At 48.8% G+C, this 17,465-nt stretch overlaps 9 protein-coding genes across 9 annotated transcripts; 6 read left to right on the forward strand and 3 right to left on the reverse strand.

The window, feature by feature from the left end:
- Positions 1-160: 160 nt before the first annotated feature.
- Positions 161-1,508, forward strand: F9C07_12528 (putative pyridoxamine phosphate oxidase). Its single transcript, XM_041295473.2, has 2 exons — positions 161-363; positions 445-1,508. Exons 1-2 carry the CDS (start codon positions 180-182, stop codon positions 1,449-1,451), a joined length of 1,191 nt encoding a protein of 396 aa, XP_041151418.2. The 5' UTR covers positions 161-179; the 3' UTR covers positions 1,452-1,508.
- Positions 1,509-1,716: 208 nt separating this feature from the next.
- Positions 1,717-2,738, forward strand: F9C07_1927461 (uncharacterized protein). Its single transcript, XM_071508490.1, has 3 exons — positions 1,717-2,060; positions 2,145-2,241; positions 2,377-2,738. The coding sequence occupies exons 1-3, from the start codon at positions 1,981-1,983 to the stop codon at positions 2,608-2,610; spliced, it is 411 nt and encodes a 136-aa protein (XP_071367290.1). The 5' UTR covers positions 1,717-1,980; the 3' UTR covers positions 2,611-2,738.
- A 75-nt stretch (positions 2,739-2,813) lies between these two features.
- F9C07_2287192 (chloride channel protein) lies at positions 2,814-6,105 on the reverse strand. Its single transcript, XM_041295457.2, has 7 exons — positions 5,247-6,105; positions 5,124-5,191; positions 4,711-5,070; positions 4,584-4,661; positions 4,212-4,537; positions 3,812-4,166; positions 2,814-3,754 (listed from the first exon to the last, which is right to left on the reverse strand). Exons 1-7 carry the CDS (start codon positions 5,716-5,718, stop codon positions 2,867-2,869), a joined length of 2,547 nt encoding a protein of 848 aa, XP_041151417.2. The 5' UTR covers positions 5,719-6,105; the 3' UTR covers positions 2,814-2,866.
- Positions 6,106-7,500, forward strand: F9C07_2287193 (CBF/NF-Y family transcription factor). The gene is made up of 4 exons (XM_041295472.2): positions 6,106-6,376; positions 6,430-6,515; positions 6,575-6,665; positions 6,725-7,500. The coding sequence occupies exons 1-4, from the start codon at positions 6,304-6,306 to the stop codon at positions 7,060-7,062; spliced, it is 588 nt and encodes a 195-aa protein (XP_041151416.1). The 5' UTR covers positions 6,106-6,303; the 3' UTR covers positions 7,063-7,500.
- Positions 7,501-7,625: 125 nt separating this feature from the next.
- Positions 7,626-8,620, forward strand: F9C07_12531 (ubiquinol-cytochrome c reductase iron-sulfur subunit precursor; the record flags this gene model as incomplete). Its single annotated transcript, XM_041295471.1, has 4 exons — positions 7,626-7,917; positions 8,065-8,153; positions 8,222-8,372; positions 8,439-8,620. 4 exons carry the CDS (start codon positions 7,626-7,628, stop codon positions 8,618-8,620), a joined length of 714 nt encoding a protein of 237 aa, XP_041151415.1.
- Positions 8,621-9,555: 935 nt separating this feature from the next.
- F9C07_12532 (putative mitochondrion biogenesis protein) lies at positions 9,556-11,088 on the reverse strand (the record flags this gene model as incomplete). The annotated part of the gene is made up of 2 exons (XM_041295456.1): positions 9,556-10,439; positions 10,518-11,088. The coding sequence occupies 2 exons, from the start codon at positions 11,086-11,088 to the stop codon at positions 9,556-9,558; spliced, it is 1,455 nt and encodes a 484-aa protein (XP_041151414.1).
- Positions 11,089-11,673: 585 nt separating this feature from the next.
- Positions 11,674-12,231, reverse strand: F9C07_12533 (putative stress response RCI peptide; the record flags this gene model as incomplete). The annotated part of the gene is made up of 2 exons (XM_041295455.1): positions 11,674-12,092; positions 12,174-12,231. The coding sequence occupies 2 exons, from the start codon at positions 12,229-12,231 to the stop codon at positions 11,674-11,676; spliced, it is 477 nt and encodes a 158-aa protein (XP_041151413.1).
- Positions 12,232-14,304: 2,073 nt separating this feature from the next.
- On the forward strand, positions 14,305-14,597 carry F9C07_12534 (uncharacterized protein; the record flags this gene model as incomplete). The annotated part of the gene is made up of 2 exons (XM_071507848.1): positions 14,305-14,376; positions 14,463-14,597. The coding sequence occupies 2 exons, from the start codon at positions 14,305-14,307 to the stop codon at positions 14,595-14,597; spliced, it is 207 nt and encodes a 68-aa protein (XP_071367291.1).
- A 1,011-nt stretch (positions 14,598-15,608) lies between these two features.
- Positions 15,609-17,351, forward strand: F9C07_2236775 (uncharacterized protein; the record flags this gene model as incomplete). Its single annotated transcript, XM_041295470.1, has 4 exons — positions 15,609-15,700; positions 15,763-15,846; positions 15,908-16,070; positions 16,122-17,351. 4 exons carry the CDS (start codon positions 15,609-15,611, stop codon positions 17,349-17,351), a joined length of 1,569 nt encoding a protein of 522 aa, XP_041151412.1.
- Between the last annotated feature and the right edge of the window lie 114 nt (positions 17,352-17,465).

The following is a 17,465-nucleotide window of genomic DNA, read 5'->3' on the forward strand; positions in this document are numbered from 1 at the left end:
GTAAGTCTTGCGTAGAGAGTAAAAAACTTGGTAACGGAGTTTATTATCGGGGTTTATCGGCCAACCCCGCGGAATAGATTAAGTCATTCAACCATGCAACGGTCACACTTCACACCTTCCACTTTCTGACTCCTCGTTCACTCAACTCCAATTACTTCACCGTCGGTAGAAGACAGCCTATGCGTCCTCTCCGGCCGTCGTCTTCGACTCGCTTCTCTCTCCGGCGCATACAATTCATACAATTCGCTCAGTGCTACCACCACACCCCGCGACACCTATCCGCCATGAGTTCAGAGAATCCAACAGCTGACCATCTCGCCAGCCCGGGAGATGACCATGCGAAACACCCCAGAAAGCTAATCTGTAGGTTTTACTCATTTAGGTTTGACGTGCATAACCACAACTCTAGAAACATAGCTGCTAACACATCTTCACATTCGCCAGTTGCACCAGGTGACATCCAAGTACCGACCCCCAATGATCAAACAACGCCTCCCCACAAACCGGACGCAGCTACACCTGCCAATATTTCTCGACTCGTCGCTGAGGCCCTTCGGTCGGAGACCTCCACGCCCAATTCCGTTACCGAAAACCAGATCGTCTCCCACCCCGCTCGCGCGCATCAGTTCGTGACCAACCCACCGCTCACTGTCTCCCAGATGCACCCCACCAATCCGCTTCATCAGTTCCACACCTGGTTCCGCGACCCACGATTGTCTGCATCGTCGGCCCCGGAGACATGCACGCTGGCCACGGCGTCTTTGCCCTCTGGCCGGGTGAGCGCGCGCGTTGTATATCTGAAGGAGCTTGACGAGCGGGGCTGGGTAGTCTACAGTAACTGGGGCAGTCGGCAAGGGAAGGGCGCACAGGTCTTTGGTACTCAAGCAGACGGAGACAGCGTCCTGGGTGCCATGCCCGAGCCCGTTGTAGATGACGACGGAATGCCGCAAGGCAACAAATGGGCAGCCCTCACATTCAGCTGGGGAACTACCGAACGGCAGGTGCGTATCGAAGGTCTCATTGAACCCCTTAGCCGCGAAGAGAGCGAACTGTACTGGAGGACCCGCGAACGGGGTAGCCAGATTGGCGGCTGGGCCAGCTGGCAGAGCAAGGTGCTCTGGTCCGCAGAGCCGGACAGTTTGATCGAACGGCGGCGGAAGAGCCTCGCGCAGGATGTCTTCCCCCAGGCTATTCCGGGTGACGTGGATGAAACGGACATCGATGATGGCCGGGCGCTCCTAGAGAAGCGAGTGCGGGAAATGGAGGAGAGATTTGCCAACACGGAGCAGATCCCATTGCCTCCATTCTGGGGCGGCGTGCGTCTGGTACCGGAGTCGGTAGAGTTCTGGCAGGGACGGCGCAGTCGACTACATGATCGGTTCCGGTATGTGAGGGTGCATGACCCGCAGAGTGACTCGTATAAATGGCGGATTGAACGGCTTTCGCCTTAGACTAAAGTATAGATTAGATGGGCTACTATACATAACTAGCAAATAGCTTTATTGGTATTCGATCGATGATGCATACTCTGTTACTATGTACTACTAACAATTGAAGCTCATACTCTATTTTAAGTCGCCGAAATTACCAGAGACCATGTCTATCGACGGGTTCAACAAAGAGATGCTTTGAAAGTGTCGATGCTGTGATTGTTCTACGTACATTGGGCCTTTACCCGGAGCTAAAGGAGAGGCTTCACAGCACCTGAAGTCCCTAAAGCCCATATAACTATTGATAAGGAAATCACCACAAACTATATATCCCTAATGCATCAATTACAGTCCAACAAATAAGCCTGAACCCTTATACACATACAAAGCAGCCCTATTGTCTCCCAAGTACCCCAAATACTTGGCAAAACCCGCCAAGAAACCATCAACATATCAACCATCCGTCTACAAACCATCTCCTTAACCCAACCAACCTCACCAACTAAACCCCCCAGTATATAACAATAACAAAAGACAAAAAATAGAAAAAATGTCCACCCACTCCCGCTGGGTAGTCCTAGCCCTGGCCAGCGGCGCATTCGCCGCCCTAAACGGCCTCTTCGCGAAACTGTACGTTCATTCCCCTACAATCATTCCCCCATAACCAATAAGCCCAGTAAAGATAAGATAAAATAATCTAACAAAACCCCACAGAACAACCGATACCCAAACAACAACCTTCTCGAAATCTCTCCTCGCCTTTTTAAGTCTAACAGGCGATCATCCCATCCTGGAGATGTTGATTAGGGGTGTATGATTTCTCCCGTTCCCCTTCCGTCCTTATCTAAGAACTGGCCCTACCTTGGCGTCCCTTGGGGAGTTCATTGTTCATTGTTTGGCTGCGTGTTATGTAGGTTATGTGTATATGCTAAGAGTGAGAAAATAGGCTTGTCTGGGTCTTAATGTCCTCTGTAATGTGATTATGTGGGCTCTTTTTACGAGGGCTTTGACGGCTGCGCCGTCGACGGTGAAGGTGTCGATTACGAATACGGCAGCGAACTTTCTTGTTACGGCTATGTTGGGGATGTTGGTTTTTAGGGAGGAGGTAGGAGGGCTTTGGTGGGTTGGGGCTGGGATGATGGGGGGTGGGTGTGTTTTGGTTGGGATGAGGGATAATTAGATTTCTTTTCTTTCCAGAGCTTTCTTTTGTTTGTTTATTGTGGCAATTGGGTTGAGGATGGGGGAGGTATTTTAGACTACCTATGTGTGTTTATATCAATGTTAGTATAGATTGGTTAGATGGGTTTTCGGGATTGTTTGGCTGTATGATGGAGGTTTGGGTATGTTAAGAATATATGATATGTGTATAAAAATTCGAATCATACAGGTTCTATATCTCTATATATATATACATGTGAACATAGAATGGGATATCACTATTGCCGTTCTTCTAATTCCATCAGTCTGTCGTTTTCATCATCAGTACCGGTGGAAATGCCCCTTCCTTCGTGGCGATCGGACAAGGCGACGCGACCCGCTGGCCGCCAACGGGGCAATTTAGAGCCCACACGTTGTATGAAGTTCCATACGCGCTCCTCCAGCGTGTCGCTGGATCGAGCACTCGTCTGGTCTCCCAATGGGCCTTCCGAAGCCTGGGTCGCGGCAAGTGCGTGTTCCTGGGCTTCGACCTTGAACTGGTACTTCAGACAGTCTTTGACAGTGACAAGGCCGGTTAAGCGGCCGCGGTGCTCCACGAGGATGACGCGTGGTCCAATCTTCTTGAATATTTCTATTACGGTCTCCAAGGGCAGACGCGGATGCACGGTCAGCGGCGTGTGGTCCGCGTATCTGCTGAAGTCCACGAAGCTGGAACCGACAGTCTGTTGGATGGCATCAAAGGTATCAGGAGCTAGGTGATGTGGCGAGGAAGAAGACGCTCTGCGTGCTACTGAAGCCTCGGCAGCTTCTTTGGTGAACACACATCGGGCATTAGGGGAGAGAATGCCTTCTGCTCTAGCACGGTCAATGGCGTACCGTAGTTCCGTGCGGCCAATGTATCCGACGAGGGTCTTTTTCGTTCGGTTATCGACAATGGGAAAGCCCTGGAATTTATTGTCGTTCAGAAGATGCTCGGCTTCGCGCACTGGAAAATCGGATGCAGGAAGCGTGACGGGGTCAGCCGTCATCGCGTGCGACACGGGAGCGTTGAAAACATGGTCTTCCTTATTGTCGAGGAAAGGAAAACCATTGGACCAGATCATTCGATCCGCGATGCCACCATTGCCGAAGCGCCCACTAACGGCTTTCGTGACTCCTACCACGATCTACAAGCAAGGCATGTTAGTTGCGTATAACGAGATATTCTACAGGGATGAGCGTACCATAGTGGGGAGGATATAAGTCAATGCTCCAGTCAATTCAAACATAATGACCGTGACTGAGATTGTCAAATGCATGATACCACTCAAAGCTGCTCCCGCGCCTAAGAACGCATAGGTTCCTGGAGTAATACATGGGACATCCGGTTCACAGGCCGCGAAAAACGCCGAATCAGGGAAACGTTCGTGCAACGCCTGGACAAGGACCCCAACCAAACGGCCGAAGGATGCTCCGATCGCCATCGACGGTACGAAAATTCCTGCAGGTACTTTGCAACCGTAGGATATGATGACCAGGAATATGCGAAGAATTGTCGCGATGGCGAGCGACCCAACCAAAGGCCACCGGTTTTTGGACCTAGCATGGTAAGCAATGCTTGTGAGCCTCCTTGGATTTACTTACTCGCAAAGGCCATGGTAGTCATGCCCGCCTTCACACTCCCGGAACAAGATCTCCATCATCTCTGTCATGTTAATCTTTAAGAACATGTTGGGATAGCATAGCACAGCCGTTATTGCGGCTAGGACCACCGATTCCATAACAGCATGTTGCGAGAGATATTTCTTCCGGAATGCCTGGACCCGAAGGTTCCACTTGATCACAAAAGCCCCGTACAATCCACCAAAAACACCAAGAAAAATAAAGAATATTAACTCGAAGAAATGCCAGGTACGGTCGTATTGGACCTGGAACATAACCAGCTGTCCAGTTCTGAATGGGTTCATCGCCTGGGACATGTTAGCACTCGCCAGTCGATTACATGGGGGTACTAACCGCCAACACGCCGGTCGCTACCAAGGCACAAAAATAGCTGCGCCATAAGGTTTTGAGTGGAAAATATGACGCCATTTCCTACACGGAATCAGTATCCAGCCTGAGCGATAGATCTGCACGTCCGTACCTCGAGAGAAAAGAGCACTCCTCCAATGGGACTACCAAACGCGACAGCCACGCCAGCCGCGGCTGTGGCAGTCAAGACTTCCCTAGTCTTCGAAGCACTTTGTTTATATTTGCTAAAGAGCCGCGAGATGACATTTCCCGCGCACACGGCAAAGTGAACACTAGGCCCCTCTTTACCCACAGAGAGGCCAGAAGCGATGGCCAACGGCAACGCAATGGACTTGATCAAGAGCGTCCACGCACCCAAGAAGCCCTTCATAACAAAACCAGCTATAATGCATTTTATTTCGGAAATACCGGAACCAGCGGCGTAGGGGGCGAACGATTTGACCAGACTCGCAGCAATCAAGGCAAATAGCATCTGTCTGGGACTTAGCAACAACCTCTGCAGATCACGGAGCATGGATAACGTACCGCATAGCAGATATAGATGACATAATTCAAGAGCCACCAAGAAGTCCAAGTTTTCCATTCTGGGCAGCCTAAGAATTTGTGAGCCCCAACACATTAGCTAGTAAGGCGGCAGTCGCAACATACCTCCCTCCGCGCCCCAGCAACAGAATGATTCATTGAGGTAAAATGCTGTTGTACAATGGCCCAGCTTAATATCCGACAACCACTCGGTGATAATGTTTAAAAAGGCGGAGATAAACCCAATCACGGCGCCAACGATCGTGATAACTAGCCAAGCTTGTCCAGCATCGTAGGACTCGCGCACTTTGCGTCTCCACCCAAAAGCACCTTCTTGATCCCAGAAACCAAACCCATCTCGCCGCTTCGCTCTCCGTCGCGCTTGCTCGTGCACCGCATCCTGAACCCAGTCGATAGTTGTGAAATCCTCGTATCGTTTGATCTCGCTGATCTCTTCTGTGATTGCGGTGGAGTGACCGTTGGCTGGTTGCTGGGCGGTCGAGGACGTGGATAAGCCTGATAGCCTTCTCCAATTCCGACGCTCAGATAGTACTGAGGGTGAACGCGGGGAGGTTGATGAGTCAGGCATTGAGCTCATACCATGGATTGGATATGCGATGGGAGCATAGTCGAAGGCAACCGAGAAGAGTAGGTAGTAAAGCTATTCCTCTCGTAGTATGACGACCGATTGATTGATAGTAGCATCATTATCGAGGGAGAGCCGCGCGGCCACGTGAGGGAGCAAGCTAAATGATTTCCCGCCTTTCGGCAATTGAGAACAAAAGGAACAATATCTCAATAATTCATATAGGGTCATTCCAATTGAAACTATGAAAGTGTTGTAAGCTACCTATAAAGGGGATTGATCAGGAGAACTCAGGGAAAGCAGGTACATAATAATAGTTCGCCAGTTGTAGTCGATCTGCGGTGTGGGATCCAACTAGATAACTAAATGCGTATTTTATCGGCACTGACGCCACGCGCTATATGGATTTCCACGCCGCACGCGCCAGGCTCAATTGCCTAACACTTCCTGCACACTTCAAATAATTATCAAGTTTCTAGATCAACACGAGAACAGCCCAAGACTAACACCTCACAACACCCACTTCGTTTCTTCTCGCAATATCCACGAGGATCTCCCTTTCTCTGCCCTAACTTTTACGTTCAACGCGACCCCACGATGCCTCCCAAGGAGAAGTCCACTCCGGACTCTGCGCCATCCCACGAGATCACCGGCCAGAGCGCTCTTCCTAGTACGCAGAATACACCCATCGTAATGGATATCGCCGGTTGACTGGTTCTGCAGTTTCGCGGATAAAGAAAATCATCCAACTAGACGAAGACATAGTACAATGTTCAAGCAACGCTACGTTTGTAATCGCGATGGCTACAGTGCGTGATTCTCTGGCCGTAGCCTGATACTCTTCCCTTCCCATCACTGACTGGCCTAGGAAATGTTCATCCAATATCTCACAGAACAAGGGCATAACGTCGTCAAATCCGAACGAAAACCACGAAAGCTCATCCAATACAAAGATCTAGGTCAGTCACGAACAACAATTTCCAGCATCATACGGTGTACTGATGGATGAACCTCATAGCTACGGCGGTTTCGCGAATCGATAATCTAGAATTCCTCTCCGACGTTATCCCCAAGACCACCACCTATAAACAATTCAAGGAAAAAAAGGCCAAGGAAGCCATCCGAGAAGCCGAGATCGAGAAAGGACAGCGCACATTGAATGGAACGGTACCGCATGCCAATGGAGAGTCAGAGCACCAGGAGGAACTACAAGCTATAGAAGAAAAACCATCGAAGAGCCCTCGGACGCCAGTGGTCATGCATGCGACTGGCGCAGTGAGCACGTTGGTGGTCGATCGAACTGTTGACAATCAGAGCAGGGGAGACGACGGGGATGTGGAAATGGTCGACCAGTGAATTAGCCCTCTATATATTCCAGTATCAACCGAAGGAGTTGCATGTATGGGGAGTTCTGGGTTTTGGTGCTTCTTTTGTTGGCAAAAAGATCGTGTTATGGTCACTTTTGCATTTGGTTTAATTGGGAATGGACGGAACGGGAAATCACGGGCAAAATGGTCTCCGTCATCTTGGGAACAAGTCGCTGTTTGTGTTGCCTTTAAATATAAAAAAATAGAGTAATGAAAAAATATTAAAAAATAAAGTAAGTTTGTAAATAAAGCAATCCAATTGTCCAGGGTATGATATCAATTTCGAGTTGAGTTCACGATTACCGAGTACCAATTGTAATTGTATTGATAAATAGTGTAGAAAATAAGGTGAGTGTCGGAGTGTGACCCAATCAGCCAATGAGGCGCCCCGTGATTCCGAAGCGAAAGCTCTGGTTCGACTTTCCGTATGCCGCGCCTCCGACTTCAACCTCCAACATCTGGAAAATCCTCCCTCGTCCACCTTGACTCCCCCCTCCACCCCCCTCAAACGGTCGTCCGTCTTTGCAATTGACTGCAATTGCTTTGCCCGCCATGTCTCTCTCCTCCGCTTCCAGCACTCTGTTGCGCGCTTGCGCCCGCCAACAGCTGCCCACTTCTCGCGCTGCCATCGCCTCCTGCCAGCAGCGGAGGGGAGTCGCTGATGCGTCCAAGTCATCCTTCGAGAGCCCTTTCACCAGCGCCAAGGAATCCTCGACCTACAAGATCCCTGACTTCAGCAAATATGCCTCCAAGAAGCCCCCACGCTCCAACCAGGTCTTCTCTTACTTCATGGCCGGTTCCCTCGGTCTTGCCTCTGCTGTTGGTGCCAAGGCTACTGTTCAGGGTAGGTCTTCCCTGGAGGTTATCGATTGAAATGGAGGAGTGCAAGATATCAGGATAGCGAATTGAGATAGCCGGGTTATGGGGATAATTGGCGGGTTGGGTCGGGTTATCAATTGGAGCATATGGCTGATGACAACTTCACCAACAGACTTCCTGGTCAACATGTCCGCCTCTGCCGATGTCCTCGCTCAGGCTAAGGTCGAAATCGGCCTTGCTTCCATCCCTGAGGGCAAGAACGTATGTCTCGATTATCCCTACGAAGCCGTTTGTTGTGATGCATGATTGGCTGACCTGATGTCAAACAGGTCATCATCAAGTGGCGTGGAAAGCCCGTCTTCATCCGTCACCGTACCCAGGATGAAATCAACGAGGCCAACTCCATTGAGTGGCAAACTCTCCGTGATCCTCAGGCCGATGAGGACCGTGTTCAGAAGCCCGAGTGGCTTGTCATGCTTGGTATGTGCTACGGTCCGGAACGATTTCATATGTCTTGGCGATATCTAATACTTTCCTCCACTTCAGGTGTTTGCACCCACCTTGGTTGTGTCCCTATCGGTGAATCCGGTGACTTTGGCGGCTGGTTCTGCCCCTGCCACGGTTCTCACTACGACATCTCCGGCCGTATCAGGAAGGGTCCTGCCCCTCTGAACCTTGAGGTTCCTCAGTACAGCTTCCCCGATGAGAGCACTCTCGTCATCGGTTAAACGAATCAAACGATGCCAATTCGAGCGAACGGTTTATCCGACGGACGGGAAACGACGTTGAAGGGGATGAGAGAGTGAAGGTTTGTAACTGCGCTTTAGATGAAATCTCTCTGTGTCTTGTCAAGATTAAGGAGACCTTGTTTTAATATGGATCGATTAGAAAAACTGAGCCTCGTGTTTCTATTACTTTCAACAACTACCCTGTCCGCTTTTCGCTCCTAGAGCCTGTACCACTCCTTATCTACGGGGTTTTTCCCTCCATTGGTCCTGGGTATAGAACCTTCTGTCATTGGTCGCCTGTCCGTCTCTCTGCTCTTTTTGTTCTTTCGATATCTTAGAGGGATTCAGGGGAGTAATGATGAAGACAGGAGACGGTCGACATATAGATGTATACCTTTTGTATGTCCGTTACTTGTATCTACATAGTCTTTTTCTGGGTATATTCACATGCGATTCCTTTTGTCCGTTCATACCATCGTGCATGATCTCAAACATACGATTTTATTAGTAACGTATATCTAAGGAAGCAGCACATATATTGGAGAAGGAGAAACAGTATCTGACGGCAAAATGCAAGCCCAGAAGTGACGAAATCCAGACCTAGACCGAAACCATTATGGTACAACAGCCGTACGGCAAAACAGCATAATATTACTGCTAGGTCAAGGCCGAGTCGAAAACTAGCGGTGAACAGCTGCCAGCCCATCGATGTCCTATGCGACATAGTCATATGAACTCTTGAAAAAGCCGACTAATGCTCAGATTGTGTATTCCAAAATGGGGTAATGGCAACAGGTAATCATTCATTCAAGACTATGTTACACAAATGCTCTATGCGAATATCTATACCACATGTATACACAGCATTTTAAACAAATTAATGACACGCTAATTACAATGGCTCATCTAGCCTGGCATGCTTACACGCGGTCATTTCACCGCGGCCGGATAAGAGCAATCACTAGACCCATGATAGCTGCACCAGCAGCCGCGCTCTGGAGAGCGAGGGACGACAGGTCCCGTTGGGTGATGACTAGGTTGCGATCGCTGAAAAGATCGCTGATATACTGACGCCAGGATTCAACGGAGGTAGGAGGGGGGAAGCGCGAGAGTTGTAATTTGGCGGATTCGAGGAGGTCGTTCAGAGAGTTCTGGCTGTTGGGTGTTGTTGTTGTGTCGGGTGCGGGAGTCGCTGAGTCTGGGACATCTAGTACTTCGGTTGAAATTGCGTTGGATGCTGTTTCTTCAGCGGCTGGGGATGGTGCAGCTGCGACGACAGGGGCGGATGAGTCTGCGGAGGGTGCGGCGGGAATCTCTTGAGCGGCATTGACAGGAGCCAGGATCTCAACGTGGTGCATGGCCTTCTCCTTCTCAATGGCTTCGATGACCTTCTCTTCGAAACCCTTGACTAGCCTCTTCCGGCGCCACGGTTCCACGGCGATCTGGAAGATCAGGAAGAGAAGAACGTTCACGCCCATCAGACCCCACGTACCCCAGGTACTCATGCGGCGGATCTTGTCCGACCAGACTTGCTCCTCGTGGTACCGGGACAGAATACTTTTGTTCAATTGCGCGGCAGCTTCCTCGGACTCGCGTTCTGCTGCTGATAGAGCTTCCTGGGCCTCATTTTCGGCTACTTCGTTGGTGTGGTCGTTACGATAGAGGTGGGTGAATCGTTCCAGGTCTGATGCCGACCAGGCATGTTTCCGCTGGAGAAGTTCGTTTACTTCACGCTGTGAAGTTGATCGATTGTTGATGGCAGCTGCATATGCGTCTTTGGCTTCACGGACTCGAAGGCGGGCAGCTCGAAGTCGCTCCTCTGTTGGAGAGATTGGCGGTCAGTAAAGACGATCAACTTCTCTCCAGCTGGAAGAGCATGGGTAGATCCGTCTCATACCTTGAGTGTGTATATCTTTCTTAAGTGCTTCAATGGATGAATAACCGGTCAAGTCGTTCAATCGCTGGCCTGCCACGAAAATGTTGGATTGAAGGTTATCCATCATGGTAGTAAACTGTTTGGAAACCTGGGACCTGCGGTTCTCAAGATACGACGGCAGGCCCTTACTCTCGGTTTCCTGTGTTTTCACATCATCCTTAGCCTCCTGCTGCTGGACTTGTTCAGCCACATTGCCCTCCTTAGCAGAAGGGGGAGGCTCCAAGCTCCCCGCTCCAAGATAAATCGTTGAGCTCCCCTCGGACGAACCCGTAGCAGGTTGGTCCTTGTCCGCCGGCTTCTCGGCAGTCTTTCCATCTTTCAATTTCTCTGTCTCATTGGACGAGTACAGCGCAAACTGCGACCGGAATTGGCATTGTACACAAACTGAAAACTGTCGCCGTGGATCTGAACCAGCAGGAAGAGGCTTCGGGCCAACGGCGGAAAGAAGAGGTGATCGGAGCGGACGAGAGGTTCTTGTAAAGGTGGCGGTTGATCGGAGGGACTGCCTGAGCAGCAATGGCATGGACTGCATGGCCGGTTTGAAGGGCCACGAGAACCTGACCAGACACCGGTTCTTTTGTTGAATTGCAGTCGAGTGGGTTGTAAGGCTGGTTGGGGAGTGGATGCCGAAGGAAAGGCGGGAAAGTCGGCGGAATCGAATCGCCCGCGGTTTTCTTCGGGTTTCTGATAAGAGTCACGATAAGTGATTTTTGTACCACCATCTGGGTAGATAGAAACGACTTCAAGAATATATACAGTTTCCTATATGTAGAGGCTCATAAAGCTTTTTTGGTAGGATTTGCTTCAGGTCGTCTATATATAGTATAGTGATTTATTATTCGACCCATGAAATAGAGTACAGACATTTAAAGCTGGAATGATACTAAGAATACATGTATGATATCTGTCGAAATTCTGATGGTATTCTTTCCTCGTGCCGCTAGCATTAATGACGTACATAATTCCATACAGATGATAGTCTCGTGACCCATAACATTAGAGGAGTACAAACAATTACAAAAGCTCAAATAGCAACTGAGGCAGCCCTTACGCATAGCAGCGTTTCAGATAAGCGATGGCTAGATAGTGGTAGGAAGGACTTCCACGCATGCCTGAATCAGTCCTGTACCTTATGGTCACCCTTCACGGCTTCGGCATACGTGGGTGGTGGTCGCGAATCACCCTGTGTTTGATCGCCGCTGCTACCGGCTGCGGGCTCATTCTGGGGCTTAGGAGTGGACTGTGATTGTTGTTGCAGGGGGGGTGTCGCCGTAGTTGGTGCCACAGTGCCGTAGCCTCTCTGAGACGGGTGCTGGATCTGTTGATGAGAAACGTAGTAGTATGTCACATGGCCGTTTTCGACGTCCCTTCGATGGGCGTTACCGGGAACCGGTTCGTAATATGGATCATCAGGGTCCTGCTCTGGATATTTGAGAATGATATACCAGGCATGTAGTAGGCCCGGCACATAGCCGAGACAACAAAGGGCAAGGTTGATGATCGAATCTGCTGTACAAATGCCTACTTTAATCCATACTGTGCAACGTTAGCAGGGCATGTCAACGGCAGGCGTTTGTAAATAGTAGTGACTGGGCCAGGAGGATCATTGGTACATACCTGAAACCGGTGGGAAGAATATCGCGAGGATCGCGAGGAAGATGTCCGATCCGCACATTATTGCCGTGGTATACTCGGTACTATCTGAATGAACTTGCTCTCATGCAGAAACCGATATAAAGACGTACGTAGTGTATTCTATGGTTGGTATAACAGACCGAGTAGACGTTGATAATGGTCTGTAGAGGGTGTGATGACGACAGCGGAAATACAATCGGTTGATGCCTACCTTCTGTGGCTGCTCGGGTCAGATGACGTCGTTGTGATCACCTGACCCTTGTCGGAGGTTGTCAAATCAGATCCCTAGGGGGGAGGGGCACTGGAGACATCTGACACTATAGAGGTAGTGTTGAAGGTCGTGAAATTTTACTTTCTATTTGTAATTTAAAGCTACTGTTTTACGCTTGTGGACGAGTAAAGAGCTTTCGTGGATAGTTGTTTCTTTTCCGGCACAGGTAATTGTGAGGTCCTCAGATATATATATCTTGCGCTGTCTACAAAGCATTATGAACTTCAATTTTCATATTTAAAATACATTACCCTAAACTGACTTATCCCTGGAACTGACACGCAACCCACACCCTTCGCTATAATACTCCTAGATAGATATACAGCGAAAGTAAATTTAGGGTTATGATATACTGATTACACCATATATACTTTATGATCAATGCAAACTTTCTTTTCGCTTTAACTTGAGCTGGCCCGCACTCGCTCAACGACTGTAGAAGGGTCTTCTAGCAACTAGGTGCCTATTTATAGGCATGTACATCATGTATGTTGAAATGTGAGTCCTGAAAAACCTCAACATTACGATGGATACCATTCTCAGCCTACGGAGTACAAGTATATATATACACAGTATAATTACTAAGCGCGCTGTGTTTAGGTAAATTATGCGTGTGATAAGGCGGATTATATATGAGCCGGTGTAATGAGACAATATCCCGAAAGAAGAAAAAGAAAAAAAAAGAAAAGAATAGGAATTAAAATATCGCGCGACGTCAGTGCTGGATGGTTCGCTTGAGTCTTGATTAAATTGGGAGAGCTCCACTTAAACAGTTTGCTGGGTCACTGGGTGTGCTGCATGTGGAGTATCCCGGAGCATTTGTGCAATTCATTTTATAATTAGCCTTGCATTCTCTCATGGATAGCCATACGGAGCATTCTAGGGTTCGTACCTTAAATTTGATATCCCAGGGCTGTACTCCTCACATCGGGCAGACTCACCCTTGCATGTCTCAAGATGAATATTCCGAGGTAAGGAATCTGTAGCACCTGTGCTGTATTGCTCCTGGACCAATATATTGATTGACTCATAGAATTGTAGATTTATTTTCACAGCAGTCGCCACGAAACACATAGAGATAATATTATAACTGTATACTACATAATTCAATTAAACAAATACTAAGTTTCAAATTAAAAAATGTGTCTGACCATGCAGAAGCATGGTGTTGGTGTCTTACTCGAATGCCAAGTCACCCGCGAGGCTAAGATGGTGATCGCACCGGCACGGCGTCCTGCTGGGTAGAAGGAAGGCTTCGAAACACCGGGCTTAAGAGGAGAACATCGCAGATAGTACGGAAGTGGTTCGTACTCGCAGTGTTTATCTCGTATGGTCTATCAATAAAATTGATATCTAAAATATTGACATTGCAAGATGACAATCATTGCCAGTTTATAATTTTGTTGAGCATCGCTGATGCACACATATATACACCACCTTTTCACCATGAGAAAGAAAGAAGAGAAAAAAAAGTAAAAAAAGAGGGTAAAATAATAATAAAGGTAAGATTATGTTTGAAAAAAGTTATTTTCATTTTTTTTTTCTTTATAACAATCGGCAACTCTGCTACATAGTACTTCTCGGTCCCAAGGGTCCAACCAGTCCGTAGTCTGGATTCCCGAGCAGGGTTCCACTTCTTGAATCCGCTCAAAAGAGGAAAATTCATCACAAGACGACTTCGAACCCTAAGCCAGAAATATGAGGCAGGTAGTAGTTCACCGCATTTATACTGCGGGGTATCTTGAGCTACTATCATTTTATAGGCGCCCTGTGATCTGGCAGCCGTGATGCTGTAGTGAAGACCAACCGGGAAAAAGAAAAATATTATTCGGATGGCTGGTCATGCAATGCCCGTGCCCATATATGGCCCATAGACTGTCTCCCAACGGCCTCGAACGTGTGCCACGTCAGAATGTTAGATATGACTCTTATCCTGACTCTTGACCTGTACGCCTATATGTACCTCTTGTACTCCGTATACCTGTCTTCAAAGTGAATAGACTTTGCTGTTCCTGCAGTCGCCTTTCCATGGTTCTGTTGGGTTTTCCATTCGACAGGTCAACTTTTCTACTCAACAGGACTTTCTTACGCTTCTTAAGGATCGGGTTGCCCCTCCTAAGAATATCTCCAACTAAGCATTGAGTTCATTAGTACTATCGATCTATACTGTCGCATTGTCTTTATTGGAGTCTTTCTCAACTCGATTCCGTCCGTGTGAAAGTGGATCTGGTAAGTTTAGTCGAGTTTAATTTGGCGCGGCAGCAGGCTCAGCAGCAAGCAATTGATCCTGGATTCTGCGGAAGCTGTCTTTCATGCTCTAGTCCACCATGCCGTATATGTACTAATTTCTGAACGAACACAGTTTAGTGAAGGGTGGAGTCTAGTTTAATTGGAACGCCGCCGACCCTCTTGTGAACCGCCCATTCTGTTGCTTCCTTTTCCCCCTTTTGCTCCAAGGCTTTAAACTTAGCCTTGCGTCTTTGCCTGTGCCCTTGCGACAAGATCGACCGTCCGCGATCATTAGGTATTATTACAATACGTCTAACCCCAACCCAAGTTGGAAGGTTTCCGAACCGTGCGGTCCCATAACCTGGTTCTGTGCCGCTCACTGTTGAGCGCCTCAGGCAAGGAAGACTAATAGCACCGGCCTGGACTTGGAAACCACGACCTTGAACTCGACCTTTCACTTTCTTCCATTCTAGGCTGATCTTTGCGCCCTGTCTTTTTTTTCTCTTCTTCCTGTGTTCCTAGCTGTGCTTTGCGGGCTGAGTCACTCGTTAACTTCAATTCTTGAACTTTGTCGACTTTTCTCTCGCCTTTTTTACGTTTCTTTTCTTTCGAACTCGGTTTCTTTCGCTCCTCTTCGCAGCTTGACGCGCTTATTGTGGTTCCCGACCAGTGGTCGACGCTCTTCAAGTCTTTCCCCCCCCAGAACAGTTTCTGTTGTCTGGAATTGAGAATACAGAGTCTCCAAAAAGCAGCAACATGAGAGAGTCTGCCGATTAAATTATTGGCCCGAACCGAATATCCGATTTGCTATCTGACTTGAGTGTCATTCGTCCGTCTACGCTTCTCTTCGATATAACCACTAGCAACTACTGAGGTCACCGAACTTTTGAACGTCACTTTCATAGTCGCAGGCCGGCATGGCAACCTGCATATCTCTCAAGGGCTCGACGCAATGTCCCGCCTGGAATGGCTCATCAATATCAACCAGCTCTAGTCTCTACACTGACTTGTACGTCTTGTTGGAACCTTGATTCTACAAGATCATAGGATATTTTACTGACATTCCGTTAGCCCATTCATGCAGAACGTTACAAGCATAAAACAATTTGACCAAGAGTTGAGTGATTACGTCAAAGGATCTTACGTTACCCAAAAGTAGGCATTCGCTACCCATGATTACTACTACGTACCTCCCCTAATCAGTTCTGCCAACCAGATATGTCGACTACTTGGGCTGCCAAGGGGCTAATCTTACAGATACTGGTGATTTTTATGCCCGCTATACCACTAGCAGCATATGCAGTGGGCTCGTTCAAAGTTCAAAAACGGATTGTGATCTATCGGATAATGAGTCCAGGCCTCTCTGTGCTGATACCTGTGTTAGTGCCTCCTACTTGACCGGCAAGGATTTCTCTAATCATCTAGGATAGGCATTGATGGCTACAAGCGAAGCAACTATCTTGCTCAATCCTGATCTTTGCCCCAAAAGAGCCGGTAATTATATGAGCCAAGTCCGCTCTGACTTTACCGTGTGTGCTCTTCCCGCCGACTCATTAACCGTGACCTGCATCTCGGGAGCTGACAATGAGTCCGACGAATGTGGATATGGATCGAATCTGGTCGGATTGTGCGGATTTTGTGGGGCAAGCTCACCCAACTCCACTGATTCCTGCTGCATAAATTCGAACGCTGCGACTCGATGTAAAGATGTGACCATTCCTACGTCAACGACAATCCCACCGATTTTCACTTCGACATCTAGTCCGACTGCAGGATCTTCATCTGGCCATCTCTCCGGAGGCCAAATCGCAGGAGCTGTGATTGGGGCCATAGCTGGAGTTGCTCTTTTAGCGGCACTAGCTGCACTGGCGTTGATATGCTGGAGACGAAAGCGAAGGGCTCGAAATGACAATGTTTTGAACCAGCCAAACCCCCAGAGGAAGGGCTTCTCGCCAATGCAACCTACCCCCGGCCAGCAAGGCTTCGCACCGATTCCAGGGGGGCGAGTAGCTAGGATGTCTGCCCTGCGTGAGGCCCCAAGCTATTCACCTGGACGCTCTCGTAACTCCGCTGCCCTTTTCGGTGTTGGAAAACATAGCGAATCCTCTGATTCAGATTACTACGGCGCCAGCCCCGGGGCTATGTCTAAGAAGATACCCCCAACCGCAGGGAAGCGTACTGCCTCACTATCTAGCAATTCGGCCCTGGCTGGTGCGGGTAGTGACGGGTCACCTCGCTCTGGCATAGGTGGTCAGTACTCATCACCCGATGGGATGGCCAGTGGCCAGTCGGAGCAATTATCTTCATTCCATGATTACTACTCCCAAGATGACATTCGCCCAGGAGACAAGGTTGCCGTCCTTTGGGCATATCAGCCACGAGCGGGCGATGAATTCGCTCTGGACCGAGGTGAGATGTTGAAGATAGTTGGAATTTGGGATGATGGTTGGGCGACAGGCATTCGGGTCCCGGAAAGTGCGGAGGATTATGATGCTAGACATAGAGAACAGCGTGACAGCGGCGTATCAAATGGCTCACACAGACCGATTGCTTCTCCTTCCCCAAATGGGGAAATCAAAGCATTCCCCTTGGTTTGTGTGTGCCTCCCCCAGCACTGGAGAAAGATCATCGATGGAGGACAGGCAGATGATACTCTATGATAACCAGCAAGCAGTCCCTCATCCATGAGCCAAAAAGTACGAGGGTTTGAACTTCTAATGCCGGTTTATGCTCTTACGATAGCGCCTTTGCTATTTTCCGTCTACAACATTCGC

The sequence above is a fragment of the Aspergillus flavus genome, chromosome 8 (genome assembly GCF_009017415.1).
Source record: "Aspergillus flavus chromosome 8, complete sequence".
Classification (NCBI taxonomy): Eukaryota; Fungi; Ascomycota; class Eurotiomycetes; order Eurotiales; family Aspergillaceae; genus Aspergillus; species Aspergillus flavus.